This window comes from Dicentrarchus labrax, unplaced genomic scaffold (genome assembly GCF_905237075.1).
Source record: "Dicentrarchus labrax unplaced genomic scaffold, dlabrax2021, whole genome shotgun sequence".
NCBI lineage: Eukaryota > Metazoa > Chordata > Actinopteri > Moronidae > Dicentrarchus > Dicentrarchus labrax.
This window is the reverse complement of record NW_026136714.1, coordinates 16,316,063-16,343,910: the sequence shown is the minus strand read 5'-3', so window position 1 is coordinate 16,343,910 and position 27,848 is coordinate 16,316,063. Positions and strand designations below refer to the sequence as shown.

Genomic DNA, 27,848 nt, shown 5'->3' with positions numbered 1-27,848 from the left:
ATGTATTTCAACAAATGGAGCAAAGCCTGCGAGCTAGTTCAGGATATACACACATGACATGCCTCACTCCATAATCACTAACCAAGCGCTCCCTTCCAATCTGGCGGTCTATTTAAACTGCACAATTTCCCAGCTCTCCCTCTGCTCTGTCAATGCCACTGTTGTTCTGCATCCGTATTGCTGCTGCTGCTCTGTAAGCTATTGCTGCCTACTGTAAGCCCCACCACCACCCCAGCATCCACCTGTAGACTCCGACTGAGGGTTAAGGTATTTGCGCATCACTCCCCAATATCTCTATGTAAACATATCTGCGGGGAATGATGAGGTCTAGACGCCAAAATCTAAATATGCTATACTGCTTTGACTGAACTGCCTTTTATTGCAAGTTATAGATAGCAAGCATTGCAGATCCCTTAATCTTGACAGTAAATAAAACTAAACAAAAATATTTAATTTTATCTGTTATGTTTTGGATTTTATTCCTGTTCTTACTGACTATACCTTTTGAAAATGCATTTATTTGCTGGTGTTGTTAGTCATATGACAGTCTACTGTTCTTCTAACTAAAGCTGTGTCATCAGCACACCTAATCAAATATCTGTTTGAGTGTTGACTGACAGAGTTGTTACTGCATATACAGTCGATAAAACTGGGCACACGACTCAGCTTTAAGAAGAGGCAAAACTTGTCAGGTTCATCTTGGGAGTAATTTTCTTAATTAAATTGACATAATGAGCTGCTTTCATGGTAGGGATTCTTTTTGTGGCAATATCTGTTTGCATACACAGCTGTAGTGGACTATTTGACAGCATAGACGGTGTTTGAAATTGGTAACATTTGTGTGTAATGAAATATCTATCTCAACCAGTCAAAAGTGGCCTGGCAGTTTTTTGGTTGCAGGTAAAAGCAATATGCATACCACACGTAAAGTATCTAATTGAGCAACATCTGTAGATACACCGCTGAGTTCTAAATAATTTAATTTGGTGGAATACAAAATCAGTTCTGATGCAAGGTGGATGCAAGAGAAATGTATGACGGCAGATATCTGCACTCTTACGGTATACTGTAGTGACACTGGCGCATTTTGCTTTTTATAAAGCCTCGGGTGAAGCAAGTTTTACTCCCTGGAATTTTTTTTGTTACTGAGCAATCTGTTGAACATTTTATGGGCAAGCACTAGGGAACATTCGGAGCTTTGCTGATTTAACAACAAAATCTCTTTCTGCGGTGTAAGAACTGAATCACTGGAGGTCTAAAAATCGTTTTAGACCCCCTCAAGGTCACAGCTCCCACAGATATATGTCTTTGGGTGTTGCTAATGGTCTGGTCTGATGTTCTGCACTTCAAATCGCTGGCTATTTCTTAAGCCTGTTACTGCTAAATGGAAAATGTGTGAGTTTAGCTGTATATGTGTGTGTGTGTGTGTGTGTGTGTGTGTGCACGCGTGTGACCTCTGCCTTTAATCCACTTTACCTTTCATTTCCTTTCTAGGCTATCAAATGACCCAAGGCACCTGGATAGAATCCTCTCCCAGTTTCTTTCCTGTTCTACCACGTCCTTTTTTTGGCATTTCTTCTCCTCTTAAACACACATAATCCATTTTCCCCTCATCAATCCATTCATGAAAGTCAAAGTCATACCCTCAACTTCATTTATAGTTTACCTTATGTTACTTCAAAATAAACTTTTTCAAATTATGGCATCAATTTTGCCCCCTGTCCGTGAAAATGGATGTATAGCATTCAGGAATGAAACCCTTCAAGCGAAAAATGTTCTGACATCAATTTGAAAATGTAATCATGTTTGTCAAACGGAAGGTTTATTTTTTCATGTTCATAATCCTGATGAAGGTCAGAGGCCAGATTCAGATGAAGAGCAGCACCCAAATAATAGATATATATTTATAATGTGTTTTTCCAAAGCAGCACACGTTTTAAGATTTATTATTATTTGTTTAAATTCCGCATTTGTGCTGTATCTGTGTCTTGCAGTAATCAGTGGTTGTTTGGTTGCAACAAACTGCTGAGAAGGTTCATTGGTTAATCATGGCAAACTTGATTCACTTGATTAGTTGATTTATAAAAATAAATTAAATACACCACTTAGTTGACACTTTTAAACAAATCAACTCACAATGCCATGATTGCATATTGTTTTGTTTTGCTCGCTGCAATGTTGGTGTTTTGCACTACCCACAGAATTACACAGGTTCCAGCTTCAAAATTTAAAATAAAATAACCCCAGGTCACTGTAATTATCCTTTATTCATATCCACCCAGGAGATTAATGAAAACGGTGAAAATACGGCCCTCTTAAAAAGCAGAAATATTTCTTTTTTGCTGTTGCCAAAAGGGGATGCTTACTTATTGGACAAGTGTGTGTACTTCAAAAATAGATTTATTTACAGCATATACACACTAAGTAAGGAATTTAAACGCTCAAGCTATAATTCATTTTTTAATTTGATCTGTTTTAATCAGTAGCCGGGCAGCAGCTCCAAACTTTTAACTCCGTGGCAAGGCAGTCAGAATCAATTCATTTGCCAAGAGCAATAAATGTACAGGGAATTGTCCTTGTGACTTTAAGCATAAGTACATAATAGCGAGACTTCACATTCACTGCAAGAGGAAGAACATTGTACTGTACACACCAACCAACATGTACTTTGCACATACTGCATTATAGTTAGTTCTTGCACTGTGTCATACAAAATGGTGCAGCTATAGAAAGAAATAGAACAGAAAACTAATAGAACAACATGCAAATATATAATTGCCTTGAGAAGACTAAATTACTTTTAATATCAGTTTTGCTCCTTAGGCTTTAAGACTCATCTTGACTTTATGAATAGTCTGTCATAGTGCAAGTAACACTTGGCAGTAACAGGAAATGAACTCGAAAGACATGACAGTAATAATAGTATTGTTAAACCCAGAGGGAGCAAAGGGATTTGGTGTCACAAAAACCAGCTTATCGTTTTTTTTTTTTTACTCTCTAACAAAATTTGATATGGCACCTTTGCTGACTAAGACACTAATGATTGCTTTAAGTGCATATAGTTCAAAAAAGCCAGCAAAAGGGGTAAATACGATCCTTATTGGCACTGATGATAGTCTGATACGTTTTCTTAAATGCAGCATGTCATATTAAAGGATCTGTTACTTGCTATCTCAGGTAATTCAAGTAATTTTTCTTTCCTAATGTCACCACACAGTGTGACATATGATCAGCCTTTTATACAGTATACTCACACATACCCAAACACACATTTTCTCACTAGTGAAGACTCTGTATTGACTGATGCATGATACTAACCTTAACCAAAAAGCCTTAAATGTTAAACCTTGTGAGGACAATAGTTTTTTCGCCCCCAGGTAGATTAGAGAACGGTGAAGTGGGAAGAGATATTTTAGGCTCTGGAGGTAAAACATTTATTCATTTTCTTCATAGCCAATGTTAGGCAACTCACAGTTGGGGCACTTCTCTTGCATGGAATTCTTTTGCAATCATTTTAAAAGATTATCAACTGTGTTATGAAATATCTGCTTCTTTGATAGTGAGTTCAATTTACAAGCCTGTGTGGTTAAAAATATATGGTTAGAAGTAAACTAAGACCACTAATGTGCATTTTGGTAAGAAACATCCAATCACAGAGCTTATAATTTTGCCAAGTTGAAGCTAAAGATTATACTGCACTGTATTGTACTAAATTTTACAACCTTGGTCATCTCTGTTAGATTTAGATGCATTTGGCAACTGTGGCACTGTGTTTTATTCACAAATGCTTTCAATTCACTAACTCTCTGAGGTAGGAATCCTCTCCATAGCCATGGTGCCTCGTGGGTATTGTGGTATTTAGAGCCATCCACTATGTCAAACTGATGCAAAAAGCAAGTTTTCTCAGAGACGTAGATGAAGTAATTAAAGCTGGTGGACATAACATAAAAATACAGGATTGTTAAAGACTCTTGTTTTGTTATGTATGTTGAAGAATATTGATAATTTAATTATAAATCAAAAATGGAAATGGGAATTAAAATATTGAAATATTTCCAGAAACTGTTTTGATTTTATGTGTTATGATTTTACATATACCTTTGTGATGTAAAGTATCTATTGTTGTTATGAGGTACTTACATTGTTGACTCAGTGTTACTGTTCACTTTTATAGCAACATTGGTCCAAATGAGATCTTTTTCTGATTCGTAATGATCAATGACTTTAATGTTTTTTATTCAGTATTGTTGACTTGTACTCCCTGTCTTTTTTGTGACCAGTTCACTGTATTGCACCTACATGCACACACAAATTAAAAACTCATTGATCAATTGATTGGTCTAGCATTTTTCCTACCTGGTGACCCTCCAGAACTCAGGCTTCTCTCTCATCTCACCTGTCTCCCACCCCCACCTCCTCCACACCTCATGTCCTCCCCCTCTTTTATATTCAAGTGCAGTGACAGCATGTAGGCTCACCTGCCTAAAAAAATGTCCTCTGTTTCTAAATATGATGTGCTCTAACACCTCCATCGACAAGAATAGCTTTATGACCTTCAGAACCTAGCATGCAATTGATTGATGTCCACTTACCTCAAACTATGATGAAGCACTTCCTTGAACCACGGTTCCACCTACACACAAAAACTCTAACACTTCATCCATTCCCAGATTTAAACCTAACTGAAGCCACAAAATAACTTTAACCCATAGTGTGGATAAAGAAGGAGAAAGTTGAAGGTAAACGGTAAATGTTAATGTAAATGTGATATATACCCACCACTTCTCTTTCAAATATAAAGACTTTTTTTTTTATTCCTCATCAAATATCCTTTAATGCCCTCACAAAGATATACTGTAAGTGCAAACACATAGTGCCTTTCCAAGGACAGTGATGTATGTGTATGTGTGAACGCATGTGGGATCACGTAGACGCGTGTCAAACTCTGCGACTGGTTCATTAAATGGCACACGGATCAATTCTTAATCTGCTTTGTATCTGTCCTAACACATGCAGGAACACACACCTTGAATCTCCCTCAAACATGCATTCAGGCACACACAGAAGCCCTCCTCCGTCACGTCCGAGTCTTTTTGCCTTCCTCTTTGTCAAATTCAATTACTGATGACATCACTAAAGGAATTTCCACATGAACCAATTACTGCTCAAATCCCCTGGGTGTGTCTGTGAAATGATCTGGGTTTGTGTGTGTGTGTGTGTGTGTGTGTGTGTGTGAGCAATAGTACGACACAAGTATAATAGAAAGTGTGCGTGTGTCCACTATGGAGGAGAAATAGGACAAAAACATGTATTGGCTTTTGTTTTAGGTAGTTACAGTGAGATATTGGCCGTAAAAGTATGAATGTGTGTGTGTGTGTGTCTGGTTGTTGTGTGTAAAGCTTTCTGTTCTCTCATGGCACAAATGCTGTGATTTCAGACAGAGGTAGAACAAAAGAGCAGAGCGGGCTTGACTGTGTTGAAGTAATGATATAACAAATGTACAGTTATGACAGAGGTATTGTACTGGTGGCGCCAAATCGCAACAGTTACCAAATCTTACGTCATGTTTTAATGTTTTACTGTTAGCTACATGATTTGGTTGAAAACTTCACATCTGGCTCTGGCATTAATGTACTGTCCTATAAGCTGCATGTCCAAGGCAAAAAGACAGCATTCTCACCAGAGGATGATCAAAAATAAACCTAATTGATCTTGTATTGTAGTGCATAGCTAATTTGAATTACTATTTTAAGTTTGACAATGTAAGATCAGGTGTAAAATGCTGTTTCTTACATACTTATTCATATTTTCAATGTTTTCACTTTCAACCCCAAAAGAGAAAAGGCTTCTAGAATGAGGACTACCAAGATGTGTTTGGCAAACATGACACTATCTTGGATAATGTTGACTGAGGCTCCTTGAGGGTAAACTCCCCCAAATTGAGCAGAACAGAACCGTTAACATTACCTTAAAATGGCTTAGCTAACAGGCTTAGTGAATGGTCAATTGTTTCTCGCAAGGGATGTAGGTGTTAAGCTGGTGGGATATTGTCTTGAGACAAGCTTGTTTTCTTTTTTTAAAGTCATCAGGAAATCTCTCTCCATTCATGTCTTTTTTTCCTCTCCTATCTCTTTCTACCTTTCTTTTACTTCCTTTCCCTCATTCCTTACTTTTCTCCAATTCATCTAAATTGTAAAATGTCATTTGTACTTCTCCTACTACCCCTTATCGATCTATTTGTCATCTTCTCAGCACTCCTCATCTCATCTTTCCTCCTCTCACCACCTCACTTTATCAGAGAAAGGCTTGCGTGAGGTCAAGAAAATGGTACTAATTTGTGTGTACGTGTGTGCTTGTCCCCTATCCGTCCCCTACTGGATTTGACACCACTGACCCACACATACTGCTGTGTCAACAATAGCAGCACATACACATACACACATCACAGATGACAGCATCTCAGAAGACCCTAACAAGATAGTTTACAGAGAATGAGAGAAGAGGGAGGAAGGGCTGAAGAAAGGTTTTATCTATGTGGTACATCGCTGCTGCTTATGTTGATGTCAGGGATAAATGGGCTTAACCGAACAACACGAGCTGCATCAGTGAAATCTTCAGCAGTACACTGCAGGCCGCAGCCAATGACTAGTTCAGCCAGTCATTTCATCCATACGTTCATTAGAAGAGAACAGAAAAGCACTGAGCAATTCCCCCTGCAAACATTTATCCACCATGAGTAATTAAACAAAAGGTTGGTTAATGGAATGTGATGTGAAACCAAATGAGAACTCTAATCCTTCTCAGACTATTGCTTGTAACTTGTAACAGCTAAAACAGAGACATTTTTACCCCCTCAAGAGTATACCCTTCGTTCTTAGGAGTGTAAGTGTGAAGCCAAAATGGAGCAGTTGCTCAACAAACTTGCAATAAAAACGTAGAATGTGACAGTTAAAACAATTCTGAAGGAAACTGCAGTCATTCCTTAATTCATTCCTTCATTCATTTTCTCTGCTGGTTGAATGCTTTTTATTATTGCAAGGGCCTCAATCCTATTAAAAAACTGTTATTATATAGTATTATGTTGCTCTGTTGAGACATAATGTCTCATTTTGAGGGGCTGCTATGTTCAATGGCTGCAGTTCAAGATTAACAGCAATTATAAATGCTTGACAAGAATGTCTTATTTTTACATTTTCACCAAATGAAACCTATACATACAGCCAATATTATCCCAAATTTAAACACAAGCTGTGTGTCCTGTCCTCAGCAGCCAAAATACCCTTAAATGACATATATTTGTAAGTTATAAAGGACTCTAGAGGTCAAAGTAATTACGACGGGAGCAAAGTCAGGTTTACTATAATCCAAACCATGATCTTTCCTTAAACCTAAGCAACTTGATTTTATGCCTACACTTAACCAAACAACCAACAATGAAAGTCTTACATTTTTCGTGTTTATTGTGGGATGTGATATTTTATCGTTTTTTACTTCTGACCCGACACCCTTATTGGCAGCCTTGTGTCTGGTTTTAATATTAGTAGGTCAACTCAACTTTATTCATATCACACTTAACTAACAAAAGTTCACAGGGAGAAAACCAGGGCAAAATGTTAGGGTTAGGGGTATAAATAAAGTTGAGTTGACTTTCTATTATTGAAACTAGACAGAAGGCTGCTGATAGGGGTGTCAGGTCAGTTCATGAACAAACAAAATGTATTTTATTGTCTAATATGGAGGACTGGTTTAAAATCTAGTGTGCCTGAAATTGAAATTGTAAAGTTAGAAAATGATCACATGACAAAGCAGGTATTAACTCCACTTTTAGTTCTGTGTTTGGTTTTAATCACACGCTGTACATCTAAATGGCCAGTTTAGTATTCGGTTGCACTAAGTTATGGGGCTGTAGCAGTTTACATCTGCCAATCCTGGCAACAGTGGCAGATTTTGTATGAAGCCTGTGAGATGGCACTGCCTTAGAGCCTCAGCTCAGGGCGCGATAGTCCTGTGTGTGCGCTGCTTAGGCTCTCTGGATTGTACTTTACAGCTGTCACAGTGACTCACTGACAGCTACCTGGAGCTGTACCCCATGGGTGCCATTGTCAAACAGCTGTCTGTGTTAAAGCTCTCTCTGGCTCGCTCTCTTTCTCTCTCTCTCTCTCTCTCTCTCTCTCTCTCTCTGTGTGTGTGTGTGTGTGTTTGTAAGGAAATGCGAGAGAGGGAATATCTGTCAGATCAGATGTCAACAAACAACAATAGTTTGCAAACACTCAATCATCACACAGACTACACACTCTCTTTGCCACACAGACAAACACAATTGGCACAAAAGCGGGCTTATGGTTGCTAAACAGCTTATCCATATACAGAGGTGAGTTTATAGTGTCTCCTCTGTGCTGTGTTATACCAGTGCTTGCCATAGTGTCAGTTTTCTGTCCTAAACTGTCTAAATTGTTTCATTTTACTTTCCCCATTTGCTGCACAACATAATTAAAACATTAGCAGCAGAGATTTGAAAGGGGAATTTGTCTCCATTTGATGGACACAGTTGTCTAGAGCTTGTTCTTTTTTGTTGTTGAGAAAGGCCTCAGTAGTATTTTACTAATTATGTCTATGACTGTTATGCTTAAAGTGCATATATCAATAATATTCTGTATCAGTATTTTTGAGTGATGTTGAAGTAATTCAAGGATCTTTCCTTAAACCTGAAATCCCTTGCTCTCAAGTTCACCGCAGCAGGGTGGGATAGCAGTTCTTGATGAGTTTTTGTTCACCCCTACATCTCTGTTACCTGCTCTTGAGGGGAAATGAAGAAGTAAAGGAAGTTATATACATATCATCTATTAAACATGCGGTGTGTGTGTGTGTGTGTGTGTGTGTGTGTGTGTGCGTGTGTCCGCGCGCTCTCATGTTTGTCTATAAAGGTCCAGATGCGGTATTTCCTCACTTAAATGCAAACACTTTCCTTTCCTTGTTTCACTCACATAAGGACTTCCACACACACAAACACATATACACAAACACAACCAAAAGATGCATACACACAAACAAGCAACCCTTTCCTACACATTCCTTTCCACACACACACACACACACACACACACACACACACACACACACACACACACACACACACACACACACACACACAACGTGCTAACATTACATCTATCTGAATGAGTTCCTTCCATTTTCACTGTGTTGTTATTGATTGTACTTAAACACCACCACTCCTGTCGGCTTGTACCAGGAAATTGGCTTCATATTGAAACTGTCACAGCAAGGGTGCGTTTCATTTTAGGCCCTGAGGGGCAAAGGGAACGTAGGGCAAGAGGAATCAATCTTCATTCTATGGCACCGCCTTGTTTCTGTACAGGTTTTTCTTTTATAGGAGTTTTTCTGTTTTATAATAAGTACAGTCATTTTGTCAGTGGTTAAGACTGTCCTTCTACCAGGTTCAAACTTAAGTGTCACTGATCACACATCCTGCTTAAGTCCTTCAGAGAGAAACTGGATCCCTGCCAGTTCTGTGGTGGCTGCTCTAGCTGATGCTGATCTCTGATCTCCTTGTGGAGGAGATTAAGCGAAATAGTATGGAATGATTACGGAGTCAAACCCCCCCCCCAAAAAAAAATTATAGGGATGACTTGCATCAAGGGTTAGAAAGTGGGGTTTTGTGCGCACATCACTTTTAACCTTGGTGTTATTGAAGAAAATTATCAATTTGTTACATGGAAATGTTTTACATTAGGAACCAAGTGAACTGTGTCGAGTATCCAGTGTTCCAGTAATTCTTGACGATGTTAATGTTAATAAAATAAAAAATAAAATGTAGGATTATTACTGTATAAATTAGACAAAGTTATAACCAGTTTGATACACACAAGAGCACATAAGTTTATGTTGTTATTTTGCACCAGCCTATCTCTGGTTGGACAAAATGTTATTGAACTACTTTTAGTAGTTTTGGATAGTCACACTTTGACTGTGCATACTCCTAAAATTGAGGATGAAAACCCATACCTGCCACTTTGACAAAGCTGTACAGCGAGTTAACGGTACCCTGTAGAGGTTTCACCACTAGTAACATTATGGAGCATCAGTGGGAATCTATTTTCATGAGTGAGAATCTGATTTGTTTGTTGCATGAGGAGGGGCATGCATACACACAAGCAGGTGACAATATACGTATTCTTGCCGATGGTTTCACAATATTCCACAGTTCTCCAGGTGATGGCTCACCATGAAATGCAGCAATGCTAAGGCAGGGAATGAGACTGCTCATGAGTAAATATGGATGCAAACCATACAGGTTTAAAAAAAAAAAAGTGAAATGCATTCAACATATTTGATTGGCCTCAAGGAGATAGACTGTGTGTTTTGGTGAATAACACTGAATGTAAACAGAAACCTTGTTTACAAGAAAACTCAAGAGGGCACTTTTAATAAGCTGAACGTGAAGGCCTTTATACATATTTTTAATGCAACTTGCTACCACAACATTTTTCATAATGTCTGGAAGCTGAAAAGTTAACAACTTTTTACCAAACCATTCTCTTTTTTGAAGATAGTGCAGTAATCACACAATGAAACTAGGAAGGGTCTCTAATGGCCAAGAAAAAAAACAAATGTTGCTTCTTTATGGCCAAATAAATGCAAAGTTTCCCACATATCAGCATTTCTGAGCCATTTTCACATTCAGTAGCACAGAAACTGAGATAAAGGAAAAGCCTGCACACTGTGATAAGTGTCTCATTATGCTTTGTTGCACAAAGTGAATTAGAGAACAACACAAATCCTCCAGATTTTAGATTACAATGATGATTCAAGATAGATTCCTTGCTGTGTAAAATACCCCCAGTTTACCTCCTCACATTACTGTGATTTCCTCCCTGTTCTTTAAATGTTGTTTCTATTTCTTAAGCTCTTGAGAAATGATTTCTTAATCAATTTTCACATACCTGGCAGACCATGACTTTTTGTGAGTTGCCTGAGCCCATTTTTCACTTTGGCACATGTTCAATCACAAAGCAAAATATCAACTGGTTTACCAATTACAACTTTACCCCAAAATGCACTGCAGGCAGTAAGACAGACCGATAGCAATCATCTCAAATTGAACTGTGTACTGTATCTACTTGAGTTTTAAACCTGGTATCAAAATTAAAAAGCAAACCAGTAAAGTTATTAATAATGTGCCTTCAGGTCTTGGATTATCTTGGTTTGACAATGTGCATACGTGTCCGGTTTTATATAATAAAACTGGGTATGGGTGTTGTATAATTAGTATTCACGTGACCTCTCAGTGTGTACTTTGAACAGGTACCTTGACAACGTCCACGTCTGTAGAGCTGCATGTGACCGAGTCGTCCACCTCCCTCACCTGCCCGTCGGTCTCCACGGTAACCAGTTTTATGGGCACTGCGACACGCCGACCTGTAAGAATGGCTGTGTTCACCACCTCTGTGTCCTACAGAGAGGAAGAAAGACAAAGAAAGTTTCTTAAACAAAACAAAAAAAACATGAAATACCTTCATGTATAGATCAATTCAGACTTTACCGCTTTAACCACATTAAACATTATTTTCTGTGCCGATTTTGGTTGAAAAGTCTTGAGGTAACAACACAGGCACCTGATAAACCAGCCTACTGTAAGTGACCCGGACAAAAACAAAGGGATTTTATGATTTAATAAATTCATAGACAAATTAGCTATGTTCTCTTCATCTTAAAGGGATTAAAAGGAAAACAATAACAAATTTGGACCACCACAGTAGTATTTTTAAGCTTGCCCATTTTATGTCATGTTGTGTTCTTTTATATCAGCAGGTAGGTAGATAGGCTATTGTATTCAAAGTAGAGTCACCTAGGTGGTAGTATTTAGCCATTATTCATGCACCTGCACTAATTTTAAATGCACCCTAAGTCATTTTGTTCTGGGAGTGGGCCTGGCTTTATACATGTAACCAAGGAGCAAAAGGTATTTAGATATAACATTTCCAATAATAGATAGTCATTTGATGTGACAATATTATTTTTTTGTTTAAACACATTTAATTCTAATAAATGACTTTATATATGTTTAGATGTTTATTCTCATACAATTTGTTTACACTTAATCTTTGAGGCACAGTACACTTTTTGTTACACATGCAGTTAATACATCATAAATATCAGTGCTTATGTGCTGCTATTTGAGCTTTAGCATGTCTCCACCCAAGTGCATGAGAAGGGTGATATGATTGAAGATGGTGAAAGATGTAGAAGGAGCGAAATAAATAAACAAGTAACAGAGACCAGGGGAGAGTCTTAAAGGGAGAGAAAGATTAAAAAAAAGAGCTGATTATAAACCTCACGATTAATGTAATCAGCATGATTACATTTGATTAGATCCTTCCAACAAAAATAGCACAAACACACCACAGACACACACACACACACACACACACCTCAGAGCACCACCAGCGTCAATCTTGATTATTTGGCATTGAGTTTCCAAGGGGGCATTTATTACCGCCAACACACACACAAAGCCTGATTACAGGGTATTTTGCTTGGTCCACTGTTTGGGAGTTTGTGTGTGAGTGCTATTTGACTCAATTCAGCTGTGCATACAGGATGCCAACAGAGAAGATGAAGAAAGAAAAACAGAATAAAGGTACTGCATTGTACATATAGTATTTCACCGTGTATTTTCACAGTTTGGATAGAAATGGTTTTAATCCAAAATGTTGTGCACCTCAGGTAGACAGTAATGTGTGTGTATATGTGTGATCTTGTACTTCTGTCTCTGTGAGAACATTTACATTGTCAGATTGAGCACATTATTGGAAAGTTCGGATATTTTGGCTGTTCCTCACGTTTAGGCTTCAGACTTAGTTTAAGGGTTAAAGGTAGAAAAGTGTATTTAGGTACAGTACTTAAGTAAATGTACTTTTCACAATTTTGCATTGTATGAAAAAATAACTCTAACAAACATTAAATTTGCAGACACAGTTACACATACTGCATATAAAAAACCTGCATAAATATGCAGAAACAGGAGGAAGACTAAGGGCAAACATATACAAAAACACAAGAATATGCAAATAAAATGCAAGTATAAATAGCATATCAGGGCAAACATACACACTTAAAGACATACACACAGTCACAAACACACATAACAAGAGGCTGATGCACACACTCTCACACTTGACACACACACACACTCAAGAGTTTAAGCACATGTGACCGGTGACAAGTTGCCTAATGCCCAATCCTCCTCTGCCATACACCACGATGTGACCTTTACTTAATGAGATCTCTCTCTCTCTCTCTCTCTCTCTCTCTCTCTCTCTCTCTCTCTCTCTCTCTCTCTCTCTCACACACACACACACACACACACACACACACACACACACACACACACAACACACTGGCTTAATCTGTAATTTTCTTAGCTTTTGCTCTTCTTACAATCTGCTCAGTCTTGCCTGAAATCAGAAATAGATACTTTAGATATTTATCACGACAGAAGACAGTTATGCAGGTTGAAGGTGAGAATCAGGTGAGAAGGAGGAGGAGGAGGAGGAGGAGGAGGAGAGAGAAGTGGGGACAAACAGGATTAAAAGCATGGAAAATATGAAAGACGGTGTGCAGGAAAGGAAGATGAAGGGCACAAAGAAAGCAGACGTGCACAGAGAAAAACGAACAAATTAACAGGGAGACTCTTCTTCTACCTTGAGGGGTGGAAAGCAGATGGAGGGATAAAAATCAAAGAGGAAGAAGAGAAAGAGGACAAGAGATAACATGTGTCTCTGTGTTTGTGTTAGTATGTAGCTTGTATGTGTTTGTTAATATGTGTGTGTATCCTTGGGCAGGAGTCTCTTGGAAGTCCTAACAGAGATAACATCACCCTAACATCTCTATCTGCACCACAGGCCAAAAGGAAAGACAACAACAAGGGGAAAACATTTTTCGTAAAATATTTGAGTTATTGGATATTCCTGTATTTTATAGCTGTCTCCTGCTTAACCCTTACACCTGATTTTTATTTTATTTTATTTTCCTTGAACTAGTGAATTTTAATTGGAAAAAACTGAACTGCTACGCTTTGTGTGTCATTGATTGGAGTTTTTCTTAATCCGAATCGAGTGTCTACAGACCGAGGTGTTGTGTACGGTGGATGAAATGGCTCAAAGCACTGAATCTAATAAAAGTATAAACATATGCACAAAACATAAGCAAATAAAAAACCAATCTTCACCACAAGAGAACACAATATAGTCAGTTTTATGACAATGGGAGGGCACAACGCTAATCACTAACACTAGATGTAAAGCCAGTATCTCCAAAATCATCAAATGAAAATACTGAAACATCTTTCTCATATTTAATATCACCATTGACATTGTCCAACTTTATCCAATTCCACATCCTGGTGTGTTAATCTATTTATTTGCCAACCCCCTGAAACTCACATTATCTTGTAACTTGCTCCATTGTGTTACGCACAACTTTTTAATGTGTGTACAACAAATGTCTTAATAGACTGAAATAGCAAAAGTAAAATTACCATATGGAGAATCAGGACAACAAGATTAGAAATAGATTCCAAAGTCGAAAATGGAGGAAGCTTTCTGTGTGGCTTTAACCTACACCACACAAAGCAATGTTTTTAGATAGTTGATGATACAACTACATCTTCAATAAACAGTGTGAACTTATTGTCCCGTTAGCAACTAACAAGGTTTCTAACTTCAATAACTCTTATTAATATTACTATTAATATATTTATTACTATTAAATGAAATAGTAATATGTAGAAAACAGAAAGAAGTTCAGACAGCTATTGTACCTGGCATGTTTCCGGTTGGCTAGCATGTAAGCAGTTGACCAATGATTTTGGTTAAATGTTCATAAACAATTAAGACATTGCTGACTCTGGATAATGCTCTGGTCACTATGACAGGACAGTATTGCAAGATTGCTTATTTTGGCACAAAACAAATAAAACATGTTGTCAGTGAATATCAGTAAGTATATAACTATCAACATTGTTGTGACATGCCAGGTCAACATGTTAACATTGCCCTATTATGTTAACAGAAAACTAATTAAACTATAACTGCATTACATTTCCGTCTAAATGTATTTGCTGTTGCAGAGTAGTTGTATACAAACATAATTTCTCGGAGATGTCTGTCACAAGCTACAGTAGTTTACAAACTAGCTTTGCGAGTTGCACATCACCAAGCGTCTAGATTAGAGCATATATACACATATTTTGTGTATGAGTCCATGAACTGAATTTGTTGTGACTGGGCTTTAATACCAGATTCAGTGACACAAGTTAAAAACACATTGGTAAACCTTTTGCATTGGTCAGTCTGTGTCTGCTGACCTGCCTCCTTGACCTTCCTTCTGACCTTAGTTAAACAAGGGTCAGACACTAGCTGTTTTTAGCCAGTTACTTACTTAACAGCTTGAGTTTACTAGAAAATACAAGAAAGAAACACAAAGAGCAGAAAAAAAGAGAAACAGAGAAGAGACAGAGACATAGAGAAGGAAGCAGAGTGAAAAGGGGACAAAGCAGAACAGAATTAGAAAAATAGAGAAAGTGAAAAAAAATGATCAAAACACAGCAGGAAGAGCAATATTAGAGCGAGAGCAAAGGAGACAGAAAGAGAGACAGAGAGAGAAAAGGAAAGAATTTCATGCCTGTCCAAGGGAATTATTAAGTGGCTCGTCAACAACTGGCTCCCTACTGCCTTCAAAAGCTGCTCCATACTGCACTGAGATAAGCTCAGAGGAGGTGTGTGTGTGTGTGTGTGTGTGTGTGTGTGTGCGCGCGCGTGCGTGTGTTTGTGGTGAGGTCTTGTATTTCTATGTATGAATGAATGTGTTTTTGCGTGAGTTGATGTACATTCCTGGATACACCTGTGCATGTGTGTGTGTGCATGAGTCCAGGAGATGTGGGAAGAAAGAGGGAGCAACAGAAAGAATAAATATGTGTGTGCACATGTGCATCTGGTATGCACTGACAAACACGTTTGTGTGTGCACGGTGCAAGAGAGAAATGAAGTCTAGGAAACAGCCTCCCTCTTCAATGAAGCTTATCCATGCATGTATGTGTGTGTGTGTGTGTGTGTGTGTGTGTGTGTGTGTCCTGTAAGGTGTGTACGATTTAAAGTGAAGCAACCAGAGCGAGACCACCCATCACACATACACACAGGCACGTCATGCACACTTTCACACACAGTGTTGTAAAAGAGTTGACACAGTGAAAAAACTGGGGCTTTTTGCTCTTCTGTACAAATTCAATTCCAACTGTGACTTACAATAAGAGTATGTAAGCAGTTCTCTTTCTGTCTCTCCCTCCTTCTCTGTCTGTCTATCAGTCTCTGTCTCTGTCTCTCTCTCTCTCTCTCTCTCGTACACATACACACACACAAACACAGGGATCTCTTCCAGGCAAAATGGAAGTACTGCCATCTATGACTGTGTTTCCAGTAAATGCACAGACATTAGCACAGACACACACAGACATCTACCCTATCTACTTTTCCGTTCATTCCTTAAATTGTCAAGTTTCTCATTTGGGGGAAATTGCTTGGAACATATACGACTCTGGGTCGCACTCTGCTCTTATTGTGACCCTTTCACCACAGTCTGATAACAGAAACACTGTGAATTTTATTCACTATTTTAAAGGTTGTTAGAGTTCAAATGAATCAAAGGAAGCTGGAATATTTTTGCCACACGTTGCCTCTAAGGTAGAAAATAATTCACAGTTTGTTTAGACATACACTTGTTTTAGCTCAGTTATATAATATATACATGTGAATACTAACAGGTTAGGAACACTGTGTAAACTTAAAAGCAATCAATTAATCAATTTCTGTCCCTTTTGGCTATAATCCATGACTTATTTGCATAATTAGCGTAGATAATTAGCGTATCAACCAATTAGCTGATTGGGCAAATTGCTAATGGAGTAAGGAAGCTAACAAATACCCTCCAGTAACAGACAGGGGCCCAATCCCAATCTCCACCCTAAAGCGTGGAAGCACTGAACCTTCACAAATTTAGCATCAACCCATAAGTGCTTGAATGTGAAAGGTTGTGAGGGCCCAGAATGGGAATGGGACAGCATTTTGTGACATATCTCAAAAAAGCTTTTTGTTTAAAAATATTTGAACATCTTAGAAAGTGGACTAGACGTAACTGTCAAATAATCAATGTACTCGTTTTGTCGAAACAGCATCATACACTTACATGTAAACCTCTTTTTTCTTGTTACTCGTCCCACCGTTTTTAACACTTCAGGGCTTCCCCCGGTAGCCCCGTGTTTAACTTCACAATGCTAACTGTGGGTAATTCCCCCAAGCAAAGTCTGCAGCAATGCTGACTTACGGAAAGTGTGGATAAAGGGCTCAAAATGTCTGCGGGAGAGCCCTCATGGACCTGACAATTTGACATAGGGACAGCCCTAAGCCCTTTCAGACTTACCGGGAGTCCATGAGTGTGGAGATTGGGATTGGGCCTGGCAGTTTTATCCTGATCTTGCCCTTGTTACATTATGTAATGTCTGGATGAACATCTCTGTGTGCACACACGTATACGTGCATACACACATACAGTGAAGGAAATGTTGCATTAGTTCAGCACTTAAGTATCAACAGCTAATTGGCATTACCAGCATTGCTGCTGACTATTTATTAGGACAAAAACGGAGAAAAGGCTCACTTTATCATTACTAAAAATCTTCTGTTATGTCTTGACTCAAGTAGAGCTATATACAAGTGGGCTACAGGTTAAGAACAGTCTGAGGGAGAACAGTATAATTGGATAATTTACTGAGTGTTTGATCAGGGGCAAAGCAGTGAAATACTAAAAAACTATGTTCATCTGAATGTATGTACACTGCATGAGAGAGCAGGGCAGAATGATAAAGATAATTAGTGCTGCTCTCTGTGTAAGACATGCATAAAGATAAAGGGGGTGAGAAGAATTTAGATTAATGTTGCCACAATACACAGAATTAAACATAAAGAAAGCTTGAAAGTGTATACTCTGCACTGAGAGGCCACAGCAGAAGCCTAGAAAAAGAAATGACTGGTCATGCATGCATGTACGTTGTTTATTGCATTATATCTGGCATTAATAAAGCAATAAAATCAATGAAGGTGTGAATGCGTGCAAATCAGATGTTCAGCATGTTACTGCTCCAATTCCATTTTTACAGCTGGGTTAACACATTAATTGAGGTTGTTTCAAGTCGGGTTATCTTGCTGCATTGACATAAACTTGGTTAATGTACTTCAGACAGGTGTTATTTCAATCTTGCATCATAAGCAAAGTGCATATATATTTATGGAAATATAACCATATATACAACCCTTGCAGACAATAGACTTAACTAAAAATGTTTAATTACATATAAGTCTGTAAGTATACATGTAGACTACACTTCTAGCATACATGAGGACTATCACACTTAAAGCATGCTTAGCACACACAAGCACATAAGAAACAGCAGACTAATGAGACATATATATTACACATATATCAATACAGATAACTGTCTGGCCCTTGAAATTATTTGAAATGTTTAATCTTTTGTTTTCTTTGAAGCTATTTTCTCTGTAGTCACATCTGTCCAACCTATACAGAGTGTTTTCTTTGTGTATGTGTGTTTGCTCACACGTTCATGTGTGTGTATGTGTGTGCCAGGGCTCAGCTGTGAAAGGAAAATTGGTTGAAGGCACTTAGCTGCAATTTACTACAGACCCATTAAACACATCAAGTGTATCGCACTTTCTGTGTGCGTGTGTGTGTGTGTGTGTGTGTGTGTGTGTGTGTGCATGCCTGTATGAGTTCTCTGGACAGTATTTTAGATTTAACTGCCTTAATGTACTGCACATACTGACTGTAAGTCCAAGTACTCACATATATACGTATATACACACTAAGTACTTGGACAGTGATAATTCCTGTGCAACTGTTTTAAATGAACATATTGCCTAGAGGAGCCTCTATTTCTAAAGATGATAACAGACTGTAACTCATATGATGAAGTTCTGTAAGGGTAAGACAACAATAACTACTTGGTTAAAGTTTTGAAAAGATCATCTTTTTTTTTGGCTTTATTTGATAGTGACAGCTGTAGATAGACGGGAAAGATGGGATGACACGCAGCAAAGGGCCGCAGGTTGGATTTGAACCCGGGCCACTGCGGCAACTCTGTACATGGGTCGCCAGCTCTACCATCTGAGCTAACGGGGCACCCAGAAAAGATCATCTTCGTGATCATGAAAAAAAGGGGGCTTTTGAGAGAAAACAGGATGCAATCTCTGGTCTTTAGCCTTAAGAATAGTAATATTACATTTATAGAATTTTGAAACATATAAAGGACCTTTACAGCAAGTCATGGATAATATTATTAGGTGCAGACAATAGGCAACTTTAATCATGTTGCTAGATAAACTGAGGTGTTTGTGAAGAGCAAGTGGCACATCACTATTTACTGCACACCCCTGATCCCCTGCTAGCACTAACTTAGAACAGTTCAACTGAGAAAACATTAATTTGTGATCTACATCTTCATTATCATCTCTCCTAACTCAAGTATTCTTGGTACAAAAAGACAGCAGGAAATTAAAATGCCCACTAGCCAGAGGCGAGTGATTTAGAGAATGGAAAGAGTTCAGAAGAGTTAGAAGTGTAGAAAAGAGTAATGTAGCTATTTGGCCACTGCTGGATTTGAAAGTATTATTCTTTACATCCAAACCAGTTATAAAATCAAAGGTCCAAACACCTAAACATCATTCGATTAGATATTGCCTGCGATGTGAATCTGGCCTTTCTATTGTAATATACAATATATGCTTTTCTTCGAGTTTTTGCAACAAACAAACAAACTTTAGGCTCTTACGTTACTGACTGCATTCAAGTGGCAGGCAGTAATGCCGACTACAAATTGTTTTACTTTACACATGTTGTTTCTTTTCCTTTCCCAATCTCTCTCTTCTGGGAGAGAGTCTTGAAGAGAAGTCGTAGAAATAGCTTGTTTTTGCATTTGGTCTTGTTGAAGTAAATGAACCTTGACGTCAACAGATATTGTGATTCAGCAGAGCGGCTGCCCGGTGCCACAAAAGTCAATACTGTTTACTAAAATAATTAAAGACTGGCTTTCTAATGTGAAAACTGTTGTATCATCAATATCACATCAATTCCTTACGTCTGTGAACACAGACAAAGTCTGCATATGTGTGTACCAGTATTTGGTTGTGTTTGAATGGTTAGATGAAGAAAAAAAGAAGAGTAGATACAAATACAAGTAGAAGCATGTGAAAGTGTATTGTGCATTTTATACACCACTCCAAAAAAGTCACTGATACCAGTTGGTATGATTGGATGTTATTCAACTGAAACACTAAACACACATTGTTGCCATGGTAATTGTGATAAACAAGAGATTTGTTGTTTTTAGTATTTCGCAATGAAACAATGAAAACTGTGTCTCTCTGAGTTTCTTGTTTGACTTCATGAAACACATTCTAATATCTATATAGTCCTGTATGTATATTTTGAGAGGATTAAGGTGTAAACAGGTAAGAAATGAGACAAGCAGGGGCTTGGAATAGCCACATTTATTTTCCTTCTGAACTACAAACAGGTCACTGTCATGGTCAAAGGTTGTCATTTGTGTTTTTGATTGTTTGTCAATCTCAAGAGGGCAGGTCTTACGTAGCATCAGCCAGTCTCACTGAGGCAGTGATGGACAGTGGCTGATAGCAACCCTCATCACTGAAGTGTTTTAGTTTGTCCATTTTTTTAAACCTAAATTAACTGAAACCAATGTAGGTTTAGAGCACAGTTGTTGATGAGAGAAGAGGATTGGACAATGGCTGGCCCAAATATGTACTCAGGTGTGCGACACTTCACAGAATGAGTGGAGCTGGAAAACTAGTGGAGTTCACTGGGGTTCAAGTAAGACCTGGATTTTCTTACTGAGTGGCAACCGAAGGCATTCAGATTAAGTTGTGTCCTGTTGGTGCAGCCACAAGGCTCAGTGGTAATTAAAGTCCAAAACTAATTACTTTATCAGTACTACCTGTACTGTCACAACACTATTACTCAGTTACTGATTTATCTTTGTTTAATGAGATAAACTCTAAATTACCCTCTACCAGAAAACCTGCTTTTGTGTGTGCCTACCCATAACCTGTTCATCTGTAACCTGAAAACTGTTATCCTGTTTATTACCTACTGTTGATGCCCTGCTGTCTGCTGGTTCTGTTTGTTTGCCCTACTTGCTGCAAACTGTAGCCTTTAGGACCTGCCAGTAAGGAGCCTTTTAAACTACCTGGCCAGCCTACTGAATCTCCTTTTGGATCCAAACCTTGTCTACCAAAACTGTGCAACTCTTTGTAGGCGTGGTAGGAACCAAAAGTGGGGGGAAACTTGCTTTACTCTCAACAAACGATCTGGTTTCCTGCTGACTATATTCTGCTGCAGTGTGAACACATCATGTTTAAAAAGAAACAAACTTGCAATGTAAAGACAGAAACACACACACAGACTGAGCGAGGGAAAGGTTGAAGAAAGAAAGAGAAACACTGTGAAGAAAGGAAGAATGTGGTTTGAATATTGAAGAGGGAGTAATAGAAAGGAGGATAGATGATGGAGTAAAGAACACTGTACAAATATTAAAAAGGAGATGGGAGAAGGAGGGGAGATTACAAAGTAAAAGGGACGTGTAAGAGAGAGATCCTGAGGTCTAAATACTGGAGAGGAGGAGGAGAAAAAGGAGGAGAGGTGGGAGGGAGAGTGACAGATGAGGGAGGTGACAGCTGGGCGAGCTGCCTAGACAAGATAGAGGTTTTGGAGTGTGTGTGTGTGTGTGTGTCTGTGTGTCTGTGTATGTGTGTGTGTGATATGTCAGGGATAAATGGCTATTATCACTATGACAATGTTAATTACAGCCAGACTATTAGGCCTGAGGAGTGCCGGCTCATTTATTTGGCTGCAATACAGTTGTGTGTGGGTGTGTACATGTTTGAGTGTGTGCCTGTGCCGTTTTTTTATACTTGAGAGTGTATATGACTGTGTGTGTGTTTGTGTGTGTGTGTGTGTGTGTGTGATCGCATCAAATCTATTTGTTAGACAGAGTAATTACTTCAGGCTTTGGCCAAACGCTGAATGTTTCTTGTGATCTATAAGACTTCAGACTGATCATTACTAACTGAGCCCCAGCCAAATTTCCACTCTTTCATTGAGAGTTATTTTAAGACTCTTATAACCCATGTTTTCTCCTCATGGAATCAAAAGATTATTAGTTCAATGCATGTGTTTTTCTCCAGATTTCCTTGGGAAAGTCATTCATTGAGCTTGCCAAATATGCAGTGTAAGATGATGTAAAGGATATAGGAAATTATGTATGGGATTTAGGGGTGCCCAAACTTTTTCCCTTGGAGGGCCAAAACTGAAACTTGAACAGTAGGCCACAGGCCCAAAGCAAACACCTATTGTGTTGTTAAAATGCAAAATCGTACTAGGATCCCAAAGTCCTCTAATTTACTGAGGTCCTGCACAAAGTGCAACTCTGTCCACCATGCTCAGATTATGAAATATAATAATTATACAATAATATAATATAATTAAATAAATAATGATTTCATATCACAGCAAAATATTCCATATTTATGTATTTGTTTATTTATTCATTTATCTATCTTTAGCTAGAAGCATCGGAACAACATGAAACAACTAAACAATGTGGCATCTGTATTTGTCTGTAGATAAAAACGGCTCATTCTAAGGTAATGAAAACATGACGATTGTTATATTCAGATGATTATACACTAATGACAGTAAATATTCATAAAAGTATGAATATTATATTCCATTTCTGCCAATCCTACATGTTACTCACTGGACCTTTAAGTGTGATAATCAAACTAGATGGTCTCCGTAGGAAGATCTCTGCCCAGCCTTGTGTGTAACCATCAATCAATCAAAGAAACTTTATTTGTATACACCCATTTCATACTGTCTAGCGCAGTTCAAAGTGCTTCACAGAAGACTGACAAGATAATAATAAGACAGAATGGAGTGAAAATTGAATAAAGGGGCGCCAGGTTAGCTCAGTCGGTAGAGCTGGCGACCCATATATGGAGCTGCTGCAGTGGCCCGGGTTCGAATCCGACCCGTGGCCCTTCGCTGCATGTCGTCCCCCTCTCTCCACCCACCCCTCCTGTTTCTATAACAATTAAGCCAACAAAAAGGCCAAAAAAATAAATAATAATTAAATAAGGAAGATTTAAAAATAAATACAATGATAAAAAATGACAATAAAATACAGGTATAAGAAAAGAAAATATGATAACATAAAAGAGTAATAATGTCTCAAATACTTTTTTTTAATTCACATTTAAAAATTTCAGCACTTTCTGCTGCTTTCAGATCCTCCTGCAGGCTGTTCCAGCAGCTCGAAGGGTAATAAGTAAAGGCTGCCTTGCCAAACCATGGATACAGCTGCCATTTGATTATGCATTATTTTGTGGAAATGTGTGTTTGTTTCTGTAGTCAAGAACATTTTGTAGAGAACTCATATATCTGTATTTAACTCATCAGCTTAGCACTTGATAGGTGGAACTGTAGATAATGAAATAATACAAAATAAACATCTTTAGGGAAACAAATAAGTATGGAAATTGGTTCTTAAAAGCCTGTGAAGGGGAAAATAATATAATATGATATAAATATTGCAATTTGTTAACTGTGTTTCAACATTGCAAATATCAAGTAGCTTTAGCTACTTATTTTTCATGTCATTATTTTCATTGTGTCGTGTATTCCACTCCTACACAATACAGTGCAACTGCCAACACTTATAAACTTTAGTAGATATGTCTCTGTCTATTGGGCATAATTGCATGAACTAGGCACAGCGTAATATGTGTAGGAGTTTAGGACTGATGAGAGCTGAGAGCAGCACTGGATGGGAGGGCATTTTTAAAGGTACTGTTGATCCTTGTGTGACTAATTCAACCACACACTGTGTGATGAAACATGTCCAATTGATAACTTCAAGGCAATAAGCACCCAGCTGGTGGGTGGACAACAGTGTGAGACTTTGATTGTATCAGGTACCTCCCAAGTGTGAATGTGTGTAGTTGTGTGAATTTGAGGCATAATATTGTTCAAAAAAAGCATTTGTGCTCAGGCTTCCTCGTAGCTACTGTATAAACAATGATACTATGACCAATTTTGCTGAAAACAAGCATTAATATACATCTCTGCCATAAGGTCACAGTGAAAATGAGGCTAAAGTCATTTTAGCTTCCATAACGGGACACATTTCAGAGTGAAATGATGTATGTGGACTTAAAAATAATAAACAAATTATTCTTTATATTTGTTTGAAATGAGGGGTGTTGTGATATACCCGTATTGACAATAATTGTGATATTTAAAAATGAAATATTATACTCTTAAAACATTTCTGTTTCTGAAGATAGTATGTGGCGGTAATGCTCATTAAAGCTGGTTGGCAGTTACAGTTGAGTGTAATTCATTTGCCAAAAAAGAAACAAAACACACAATGGAAGTTAAAGATTACTTTTTTCACATTTTCTAAAGATATCATGATAATATCATTATTATGAATTATTTTGGCCACGATAAGATTGTATTTAAAATATGATCAGTTAACACATGGTTATATGATAATAACTTGAAAAAGACATTTTGTCAGAATGGAAAGAAAATCGGAATCTATGGACAACAGAAATCTGACCATGCACTGCTTGTTTCTTATTTTCGCATTCATGTTATTATGTGTATGTATGAAACCATTTTACCTTTTTGTCCTTAATTTTTTATAAAATATATTTATGCAGTTATCGAGTGACAGACTCCTAAGCTAATTTCAGGCCAACCCAGGTATGTAACTCAGTTTACTATGTTGAATATACTGTAGATCAAGTTGTGTCTGTCAGGTTGGAAAGATTATCCTTGACCCTCTCTCTCTCCCTCTCTCTCTCTCTCTAGAAAGTCAAGTGTATCCTAAACCTCTTCATCTCTGTGGCCAATGTCTCGCTGTCCCTTGCTGTTCCACCTGCCTGTCTGTCACAACACTAATTGCAGCTACTAACGAGATGCTAACGAGCCTACAGGGGTAGCTTGAAGTCAATCACCCTGTTGCTGGGGCAATTAGCACACGCCTAACCTACTTCCTTCCTGTCCCACTGCCAGCATAGAATGCAAAGGTTGAATCTATGGACAAATGTTCCCTCACGTGCACACGCATCACAATCACACCTATACGTACACAGGTGCTAATGGGGCCAACAGGATAAGTCTTCTTGGGAACAGCATTTAGATTTGCCCATGGTAATTATGCACACAGCTAATTAGAGCAGGTAATTAGCCAGGGAGACTGGTGTTGTTTTAAGCCTTTCCTGAAACAACAATTAGCAGGGAAAATGTAAGTGTTTGTGAACGCCTACAGTGTGTCTATGTATACGTATGTATGTCTTTTAATGTATATGTATACTTGTATTTCTGTGTTTATGTAAGAGTTTTTGCTTTATGGCTGGGTATGGAAATGTGCGTTCAAATAATGAGATCAACATGTGGCACAAAAGAATAATTTCCTTGTGTTGTTCTAGAACACAAAATCAAGCATCTGCAATTATTTGTTATTATTATATTGTAGTTATTGTTTCTGTTACCTTATCGACATAATTACATTTAAACTATGTACACTTCAAGTAATGAAGAAACGTTTGACGACTGTGCATTTCTTTTTTTAAATTAAAGTGTAATACAAAAATGACAATGTGATAACCTTTTAATAAAAGGATTTGATTGAGTTTAAAGCTATTTCACAAATGTCGCAAAACTTGTGCGTATGTTTTAAGTATACACTAATAAAACTACATTCAAATATAACTTCAAGAAATAAAGACTGTATTCCAGAATGTCAAGGTCATTTTAATCAACTTATGAACAGGTCACATCTTAGCTGGATCCATATTCTTAAAAGCACTGCTACTAACTGCCAACGCTATCTGATGTGTTGCGTTGTTGCACAAAGACTTCAAAATTAATAAATTGGGGAGTATTGTCTTTTATTGAGACTCTCTGACTCTAACACCTGCATATATTATTAAGCTTATTCAGTTTTTGGTCCTCTAAAAGATTTAATTTGTACTACTGTGGCACTTAGGCCAAACTGAAATGGATAAGAGCATCAGCTAAATGTCTGAAATACAAAATGTAAATGTAAAAAACAGCTGACATTTCGCTTTCCTCTTTACAAATTTATGAAACGCAAAAAATGCAAAGAGAGACGGAGGGAAAAGGAAAGACGGACAGAAATACATGGATGGAGTCAGGGAGGGAAGGGGTGGGGGGCAAGGGAGGGTAGGGGGGGAGCAAGAGAGGGAAAAAAATAAAAATTAAAAGGAGGGCGTGCAACTGTAAAAGGAGAGAGTAATTTGAGTAGTCAAATTGAGAGAGGGAGAGGCGAAGAGATAGAACAGCAGGGAGGAAGGATGAAGACATTTGGTTGATATGAAAGCTAACAGCCCATTCACACACACACACACACACACACACACACACACACACACACACACACACACACACACACACACACACCACTCTTGCAAAGATCCCAGGGAGAATTGTACTTTCAATTTCCAGACCCCTAATTGCATTAGAACTGCCCTGCTCTCGTCTCCTCTCTCTCTATTTCTCTTGCCCTATGTCTCTCACTGTTTTCTCTCTTCCTCTGTGCTGGCCAGGACTTCCAAGGGACTATTACATGGTGCCCTGCACCTCCACTGGGCCCTCCTTTTTCTCTCCATCTTTCTCTCTCTATAGCACTCTCACTCTCTCTTCCCTCTGCGCACACTTCTACCATTTTAGCTTGTCTAATTTCCTCCCCCTCGTGCTTCCTCTTTCCTTGCTCTGTCTTTATGTCTCCGTCCTTCTCTCTCTTTGTCTCCCTTTTTAAATTTTTATTAATCAAACCCCTCCCTTCTTTTCTGTCTATTGTTTTTCCTGCCTATGTCCATCAATTTAACCTCTCCCCTCTTTCTTCCTCTTCTTATCCTACTTTACCCATCTTCTCATCCTGCCTGTTTTGAACTAGTCAATTTTATTCTTTCTCCTCATTCTCTCTGTGTGTCACCTCATCAGTCAGTCGGTTGGTTTCTCGCCCACTTATGTTACTTGTGCTAAAGGCTAATTTCATGGGAAGGAGAGGTTCAGTGTGCTATAATGATATTATCTGTATCCTTCTCTCTCTCTCTTCTCTCTCTTCTCTATGTTTTCCTGACAGGGTTTAATATCTTGATGAACACATCTTCTCACTTTCGTTCAGTTTATTAAATCTGAAAATAATTAATGTTTATAGTAAGAGGGTTGCCAGTTTTAACTCCAAGCTGTCACCCTGGTGGCAAGACTCTCCACTCTCTTTTAGATTGCTGCTGATGTACACTTGAGCACAGCACTCAGTCCCAAACTGACCCAGTACAGCTGCTTTAGTGGCCCTTGAGGACTTTGCGGTTGGACTAAGCAGCTCCCGGGTAGGATTAAATGTGACTGAGCATGAAGGAGGCTCAGTTTCTGATTTGGTTCATAAAAAAAGCAAAAGGCAAATCAGCTAATCTTGAGAGAGAGAGAGTGAGAGAATGAAAGCTTTTTTGTCTCCCTCAATTTCTCCATTTGTCTTAGGTTATCTCTACTCACTCTTGAGCAGGAGTTCTCTCATTTTCACGTGGCAGACCTTCTAAATTTCAATGGGTTTAATGTGGGTTTTCACTCCAACCGCAGTGTGTAATTCTACT

The 27,848-nt window shown here is 38.3% G+C and overlaps 1 protein-coding gene across 1 annotated transcript in view; it reads right to left on the bottom strand.

The window, feature by feature from the left end:
- Window positions 1–27,848, bottom strand: part of si:dkey-215k6.1 (transmembrane protein 132D) — a 244,449-nt gene that overhangs the window by 39,318 nt on the left and 177,283 nt on the right. Inside the window, exon 6 of the mRNA XM_051423450.1 lies at window positions 11,327–11,470. Within this exon, the coding sequence (XP_051279410.1) occupies window positions 11,327–11,470 (144 nt within the window). The remainder of the gene's footprint in view (window positions 1–11,326; window positions 11,471–27,848) is intronic.